This window comes from Aethalodelphis obliquidens, unplaced genomic scaffold (genome assembly GCF_003676395.1).
Source record: "Aethalodelphis obliquidens isolate GAN/ISIS:26980383/991018 unplaced genomic scaffold, ASM367639v1 scaffold43, whole genome shotgun sequence".
Taxonomy (NCBI): Eukaryota; Metazoa; Chordata; class Mammalia; order Artiodactyla; family Delphinidae; genus Aethalodelphis; species Aethalodelphis obliquidens.
This window is the reverse complement of record NW_020837987.1, coordinates 3,561,187-3,568,636: the sequence shown is the minus strand read 5'-3', so window position 1 is coordinate 3,568,636 and position 7,450 is coordinate 3,561,187. Positions and strand designations below refer to the sequence as shown.

The window sequence follows — 7,450 nt, the reverse complement described above, 5'->3', positions numbered from 1 at the left end:
TGATATTTAAAGCTGTAAGATACTAAACGCAAGTACCCTCGAGGGGTTGAGGGTGGAGGACTCAACCCCGAGAGACACCACAAGCGTCTGGAGGTCAGTTAGAAGTAGGTGCAGACCGGTGGGATAAAGAGGGGCTTCTGAAACCAAGAGAAGAAGATCCTGCCCGGAAAGAGCGGTGGTTTGTGCTGAACACAGTTAAGACGTGGAGAATGAGGGAAGCAGAGCCATGTCTATTATATTTGGCAGCAGGACAAAAGGACACTTTTCATGGGGAAATGGCAACAGAACTCAGACTTAGAGAGGGTTGGAGAGTGAATGATTGTGTGATTCCATTGGTAAGAAATAGGCAAACCCGTAGAAACAGAATGTAGGTTAGTGGTTGGTTGCCAGGGGCTGGGGCGTCGGGGAATGGGGAGTGTAACTGCTGATGGGACAGGGTTTCTTTTCTTTCCTTTTTTTTTTTTTCCCCTTCTTTTTTGGCTGCACCGCACAGCTTGCAGGCTCTTAGTTCCCCGACCAGGTATCGAACCCACGCCCCCTGCAGTGGCAGCACGGAGTTCTTACCACCAGACCGCCAGGGAATTCCCCAGGGTTTCTTTTGGAGGGGGGTGGGAATGTTTTGAAATTCGGTAATATTAGTGGTTGCACAACTCTGTGACTATACTAAAAACCACTGGATTGTATTAAAATGGTGAATTTTATGGTATGTGAATTATAACTCAATTAGAAAAAAGAAGATAAAGTAGTCAAGGGACTCAGAGCATCTTGGGAGAAGGGATCATGAAAAATGGCACTTTTAGGGGTGGAATCCATAGCATTGCTAGACTAGTGATCAAGGTCTCAACCAGAAACGAAAGAAGTTTGTCCAAGATGAGGATATATAAAAGTGCTGGGCGCTGGCCTGAGGGCTGGAGTCTGTTAGGCACAGCCGGAGGACCTGCATCTTTAGAGAGCAGCCCTGCCCCTGAAGAGACTGAAAGGCGTATCTGTTAGTCCTGTCACATTTCTGATTGAACCAGGCCAATGAAGAATCTGACGTAGGGATGAAAGCAAGGGTTCTGTATTCAGACTGCCTGCATTTGAATCCTGGCTTTCACCAGTTCCGTGACCTTGGGCGTCAGAGACTTGCTCTGAGCCTCGGGAAAATGGAGACTACCACCATTCTGACTACCACTGGTGTCGTGGAAAGAACCCCAGGCTTGGAATCAAAGACCTGGAATCAGGCCCTGCCTGCTGTTAATAAGCTGTTTGACCTTCAGCAGGCTTCATGGTCCTCATCTGTATAATCTAAGATTTAGACGAGTGCAGTGGTTTCCAGCTGTGCTCCACAAGGCCCTGAGAGTGTCAGAGAGGTGCCCCAGGAAGATTTGGGGACTGGGTAGTGGGGAGCATGCTGGATGAGGACAGGAAACAAGTGAATGAGAGAAAGGGAAGACTTGTGAAAGGGAGCAGAGATATTGCGGTGGTAGCTGGGAGGGGACGTAGGGGTAAAGGAGAGTTTTTCAAAGGTGTGTGTGTTGATAGCAGTTAGCTTGTGTGCAGTTGGGAAAGGTTTAGGAGACAGGAGAGCAGAAAGGAGGGGATACCTGGAGGAGAGAGGGAGTGAGAGGGTCCAGGCACATGGGAGGGCATGTCTTTAAACCGGTGAAATAAACAGAACTTAATGGTTAAAATGGTAAATTTGATGTTATGTTTATTTCATGTTTAAAAAATTGGAAAAATTTAATATCCTCATCACATGGACCCTGTACTGTCTTTAAAGGGAATGAAGCTGATCTGTATCTGTTGGTGTGCGCTGAAATCCAGGATACATTAAGTGAAGAAAGCAGGGTGCGGACAAGTGTGTGTGGTGTATTCCTAAGGAAAGACAAATGGTGATTTATACTTACACACATATCAATACCTGTATATGAATGTTATCTCTAAAAGTGTAGCAGATAGTGGTTACCTCAGGGGAAGAGCCTGAAAGCCCAGGTAGGAGGGACACCTACTGTTCACCTCATGCATTTTCATATCATTGACCATGAGTATATATTACTTTTTCAAATGTAATAACCTTAAAAGGTAGTGGTCTCTAGCCTAAATTACTACTACTGAGTATATTCCTTAAGAATTGTCCTTGTTGTCAAGAACCTAATTCTGTATAAGCATTTGTCACTGAGTTTCAGAATTATGTCAACGTAACTTTAAAGAGGATGCTATGAGTGCAGAATCTGAGTCTCAAACTTCGCAATCGTTTCTCTGACATCTTGACTTCTAACACCTTTCTCTTTCTTTTTCTGTGTGCAGCATAGTAAATGTGCCACATACTCTGTGGGAATGCAGAAAACCTACTCCATGATCTGCTTAGCCACAGATGATGATGATAAAACTGATAAAACCAAGAAAATCTCGAAAAAGCTGTCCTTTTTGAGTTGGAACACCAACAAGAACAGACAGAAGTCGGCGAGCACCTTGTGCCTCCCATCGGTTGGGGTCAGGGTTGCGGGGCCTCCGGTCAAGAAGAAGCTCCCCTCTCCGTTCAGCCTTCTCACCTCCGACAGTTCTTTGTACTAACGTGAGGAAACAAAAGCGTTTCCCGTGCTGACTGGGCCTTCATATTTGTGCCATAGCGGAAAATTTCTAAATATTCTCAAATCCCATTTTCTCACAGCGTAAACCTACAATTGATATGTTTTTATGAATGACAGTAACAAGAAACCTCTAGAAATTTGTGGAAAACAAACTTATTAGGGGAGTCTCACCATATTGCTGCAAGTTATTTATTATATAAAGTATTGTAAATAGAATAATGTGGACATATGGCTGTTTTTAACGACTATAATTAAGACTCTTAGCTACTTACTATCAGAGTTAAATTAGGATTTCCTATACTGGTCCTATTTGTAAGTTTCCAGACTTGGGTGATAGACGGATAATTCCTTAACTCAGAATTCAGATGACCCCAAATTAAGGCAGGGCAAGGGACAATAATGATAGACTTAAATTAGTGTTACTAAAAACTGTCCCAAAGAGCTCCTTCCTAAGGGGAATTCATTAACCTAAAACAACAAGATTTTACTATTATTTCTAAATAATATGAATGCTGTTTCCAGATAAAGTCTAGTGCCAAATTTGTCATGACTTATTAGATAAACAACCATTTAGGAGCAACTTTTCTTCTATTTTATGTCATTTAAAAGTCGCTAACACAGTGGCAGTGTTAGATGAAGATGCTGTCTACAAGGTAGATAATATACTGTTTGATACTCAAAACATTTTTCATTTTGTTTAAAGTAGAAAGTACATAGTTGTATATTTTAAGAGTCTTTAAGAAGGGTTAAAAACATTGTATAAGGTCAGGATGTAAATGATTCAAGTTTAGAGCTCTATTTGACTTTTTAAAATGACATTCTTACCAACTGATTTCTCTTGCTATATGTTGGATGACACTGTGACTCTAATAAGATTCACTGTTGGCATAGTACAAGTTATATAGCTTTTAAAAATACATCATTGACGTGTAATTTTGAGAATTAACAAACTTAAATATTTTCTAGTGTGTAATATCAAAAGGGAAACAACCATATTTGGGAAAGTGTATCCATTGCTCTTAGGGCTATTTTTGTATAAATATTTACATAAATGCATTCATTTGCCTGAGTTAATGGTTTCCACTTTGATTTCACTTTAATTCCCTCCTCTTTCAAATCATTTTTACCCTAATGCACAAAATGTTATTGTATTTGATTTTTAAAAATTACTAACATTTCACAAAACAGGACTTAGCTCTCAAGTTATCTTAGTATCCCTGAAAACATAGAGCCTCTTTAATTGTATTTATTTTTTGAATGAGCAGTTGTACATTTTCATCCCTAGGCTCTCCTCTCTGGATGCAGCTGCACCTGCCATTTTCCCTTTTCTCTTCCCATTGTTGGGCGATACATTTACAAACACATTCTTTCCCTCCCTCACACACATTCGCTTTTTATTTTAAAATGGGAACTCCGGACTCCAGGCTTTCTGTGTTCAGAAGTCATGCTCAGTGATTACAAACAAACTGTGCAGCTACCCGGAAGGGAGGGATGGAGGGAGAAAGGAAGGAAGGAAGAAAAAAGGCAGGACAATTGTTTGTTTACACTGGCAGCCACCCTCAAAGCACAGGTGTATTAAGACCAGACCTGAAGAACAGTGGCTCTGCCAGAAGGAACAAGGGGCTTATGGTACACAGTGCTTCATTCATTGTAGGTTTGTTTCCTTTAGACGGTCACATCCACCACCTTCCATGATAGATACAGGTGAAGGTCACACATTAAAATCTGCCCAAGCCGGCTTTTTGCTGAATCTTGAGAGTCCCTGTTTAAACCGACTCCCTCAGGAAGGTGTCCACCAGCCCTCTTCATGCTAGCAGGGTGCGGGCAGTGCCATCTGGGGCACACTACCTGAAGTAAATACCTGAGCCCAGAAAGCAGGGCAGGACAACTGGCAGGTGCCATTCAGGCCTCACTTCATCCTTCCCTAGTTTCTGTGAGAGGAAATATTGTTTCTTAATGTGAAAGAAAACAAGATCCTGTGGTTTCGTGGTGTAAAGGAGATGCCGTGGGAAGAGCCATCACCTGGACTGGGTGAAGAACGCATAAATGTGCTGGGCCACTGACTGTCCAACCACCGGCTCCAGTTCTTGGATGGAAGCATTACTTAGTTGCTGGATACTTGGAAACCTCTGGAGCAGGAGAGGAGCTTTAACTTTCCCGACTCCTGGGATCTGTTGCACAGTTCGAAGGAGGGCTGGCTCGGAGATCAGAGCTCGTTTCTTCCTGAGTAAAGGGTTCTTACTGGGCTCTTTGGTTTGCTCTTCAACCTGAACCGAGATGAAAGGAAAAGCACGTGAGTGCCCTCTAGAAGACTGGAGGTTTCTTAAAATTCTGTTTTGTGGAAATTTAGTTTTAGTTTTTCCATTTGGTTCAGCTTGATTCACCACTGCAAATATTCTCATATATAACATGAATATAATTTTTCAGGCATCAGTAAAATTATTAAAAGATGAACTATATGGAAAACGACTAGGTTAAAAAAACCCAACACATGAACTTGCAGACAGAAGTGCAGACAAAAGATACATGGCGGGACTTCCCTGGCAGTCCAGTAGTTAAGACTCTGCCCTTCCAATGTAGGGGGTGCAGGCTCGATCCCTGGTCGGGGAACAAAGATCCCACAGGCCGCGTGGCCCGGCCGAAAAAAAAAAAAGAAGAAAAAGATACGTGTGGATGAGGCAAAGAAGCTGTTGACAGTGTCACCAGCCTAAGTGCAGAATAGTGCATGATGGAGTCATCACAGCCTGGGAGGCTAAAATCAGGTCTCCAACTTGATTGCTTTGTTACATACTTGCCTGGAATGGAGGGCAAGCTCAGCTAGCTGCAGAGGCAGCTTCTGAACTTAAATTCCTCAAAAAGGTTTTAGAAACCAAACCAGTCACTGATAGAGAGTGACCTGATGGATTGTACCTATAATAAGGGCAGCTGTCTGTCAGAGTAACAGGTCCAGGAAGGTCAGTCAAGAGTCCTAACACAGGGCGAGTAGGAATCAGTACTTACCAACTGGATAATGAGACAGGACGCTTCCGTCTGGCTGGCCACTGGAAGCAACACCATCCCCAGATCCAGCACAGTAAATTTCTGTACGGCTGGAAAGTACTGTTCACTCATGTGAGTTTTCTCAACTACTACAATCCCTTGAAGTTTACTGGACTTCAATGAAAAAAAAAGACAGGAAACTTTTGTAACAAAATTCCATTCAAGACTAAGAAGCTATCCAAGGGTGCTTGGAATGGCCAATGGTTTTATATAAATTATTCCAAGGGATAGACAGAGGGGGGATAGAAGTCAATTTTCAATTTGTTTCTTTAATTCAGTACTTACGTTTCTAACCCGAACAAGTCTCTTTCTGTAGCCATTTCCTGCCACCAAATCAGCTTCGGTGATATAAAGAATGCAGGATCTGCTAGACAAGTAAAAATCTACCGGTGTCAGGCCATCCTCAAAAACGAGTTTAATTTTTCCTTAAAATACAGAAAAGAAAGTAAGTTCCGTGAGCTTTGGATGAAAAGACGGCAATAGGTAGAACGTTTTTAAAAAGTGGGCTAAGGTGAGAGAGGGCTTTAGTAGAGGGAGCCCACCGACCTTGCATCCCCTGTGCCAGCTGCGACCCGCGCCATTTCTCATTGGCCACAATGTGCCCAAACGGCACGTGCATGGGGCCTGTGCCATCAGGGGTGTTCCCTTCCATCGGCTGCCTGGATCTAATGAGCGGAATACAAGACGGCACTTGAGCAGGCTCTCCGGCCCACGGCCCCGCATTCCACTCCCAGCCCCGGCCTCTTTGGCAGGGGCCCGTCTGCAGTGTGTTCTTTAAGAGATTGATTATTAGCCAAAGTCTAAGAACCAGGAAATTCCTGCCCTGGAAGCCCCGTCCCTCATCTGCGTCACCTGCCTGGGCCCTGACACTCCCGCGCCGTGGCTCCTCCATCCAGTCCGGGGCGGGGGCCGAGCCGGCCAGGGCCCAGTTCTGGGTCTCCCGCGACATTACCTGCGGCGCCCCACTTCCGGGTTCTCTCCTGCGCGCTCTCCACGTCCTTTATCCTGCCCGCCCTCTGCCTCCCCTGGCGCCGGATAGGCTATGGCCTCAGAGATCGACACGTGACTGGCCAATAAGAGAATGAACAGCGCACACAATTTCAGCCCTGGAGAGGATTTGAGAGGTACCCGCTGGTTGCCATGAGCGACGGGTGTGCAGTAACCTTCGCTCTGATTGGTCTTGGGAAAAGCAGAGCCAATGGCAGACGTGGTTGTTGCGAAGTCCGTTGCGTACAAAAGGCGTCTGGGGCTAGGCCCGTTGGAGGCGGCGCGCTTTGGGGAGTGGTACTCGGTTCTGAGATCTGCTTGTCAGTCCAGTGCCGGTCTGGCCAACCCCCGCAGCAAGGATGCTCCTGGGGGTCCGGAGAGGCGGCAAGAGGCAGTTTGTAAGTATATCTGCGCCCGGCCTGCGCTCTGGCCCGTGGGGCCGGGAGTTAAGTGGGAAGGGGTTGGGATTTGGGATGGAGGCAAGGTAGCGGCACAAGAGGAATTGGTTTTTCTTTCGAGAAGCCCTGAGTTTTCGTGTTTGGAACACGGATCCTCCATCCCAGTGTCGGCCTCAGTCGATAGGACTCGCCCTGTCTCACCTGTAACTTTCGCTCCGGTGTCGGGAGTTCACTCCTGCCGGCACAAACTTGCTCCACTACTGAATATTCCTCTGTGGGAAGTCATTCTTGATTCTTTCCTCCGCCACGCACCATGTACACCCCACCAGCAAGTTCCATAGATTCCACCCACCAGATGCATCTGGCAGCCGTCCCCGCTCCCACCCCGCCCTCCATCATCTACCTGCACTGCTGCAGCAACTCCTCCCTATTTCTCGGTCTCCGTTCCTGCCC

The 7,450-nt window shown here is 45.5% G+C and overlaps 3 protein-coding genes across 10 annotated transcripts in view; 2 read left to right on the top strand and 1 right to left on the bottom strand.

The window, feature by feature from the left end:
* RHPN2 (rhophilin Rho GTPase binding protein 2) overlaps positions 1 to 3,647 on the top strand; it is a 57,478-nt gene extending 53,831 nt beyond the window's left edge. Inside the window, exon 15 of the mRNA XM_027079330.1 lies at positions 2,290 to 3,647. Within this exon, the coding sequence (XP_026935131.1) occupies positions 2,290 to 2,556 (267 nt within the window). The 3' untranslated portion in view covers positions 2,557 to 3,647. The remainder of the gene's footprint in view (positions 1 to 2,289) is intronic.
* FAAP24 (FA core complex associated protein 24) lies at positions 1,653 to 6,597 on the bottom strand. Of its 4 annotated transcripts, none has more exons than XM_027079331.1 (6): positions 6,469 to 6,596; positions 6,159 to 6,277; positions 5,898 to 6,037; positions 5,574 to 5,726; positions 4,596 to 4,840; positions 1,653 to 1,857 (listed from the first exon to the last, which is right to left on the bottom strand). In XM_027079331.1, the coding sequence occupies exons 2-6, from the start codon at positions 6,262 to 6,264 to the stop codon at positions 1,668 to 1,670; spliced, it is 834 nt and encodes a 277-aa protein (XP_026935132.1). In that variant the 5' UTR covers positions 6,265 to 6,277; positions 6,469 to 6,596; the 3' UTR covers positions 1,653 to 1,667. The 4 variants fall into 4 exon arrangements, with proteins under 4 accessions (XP_026935132.1, XP_026935133.1, XP_026935134.1 ...); XM_027079332.1 differs by having other exon boundaries at positions 6,465 to 6,582; XM_027079333.1 differs by lacking the exon at positions 5,574 to 5,726 and having other exon boundaries at positions 6,469 to 6,597.
* Positions 6,598 to 6,870: 273 nt separating this feature from the next.
* CEP89 (centrosomal protein 89) overlaps positions 6,871 to 7,450 on the top strand; it is a 79,854-nt gene continuing 79,274 nt past the window's right edge. For all 5 annotated transcript variants that reach the window (XM_027079327.1, XM_027079326.1, XM_027079325.1 and 2 more), the window contains exon 1: positions 6,871 to 6,997. In XM_027079327.1, coding sequence (XP_026935128.1) covers positions 6,959 to 6,997 — 39 coding nt within the window. In that variant the 5' untranslated portion in view covers positions 6,871 to 6,958. The remainder of the gene's footprint in view (positions 6,998 to 7,450) is intronic.

Bases quoted from the DNA above. Each gene is read 5' to 3' on its own strand.
- FAAP24 (XM_027079331.1), bottom strand. From the start codon at position 6,264: ATGGAAGGGAACACCCCTGATGGCACAGGCCCCATGCACGTGCCGTTT. The intron at 5,727-5,897 runs GTAAGTACTGAA...TTTTCATTGAAG, and splicing joins GACTTGTTCGGGTTAGAAAC to TCCAGTAAACTTCAAGGGAT. The intron at 1,858-4,595 runs GTGATGGCTCTT...GTCTTTCCTTAG, and splicing joins GCGTTCTTCACCCAGTCCAG to GAATACACCACACACACTTG.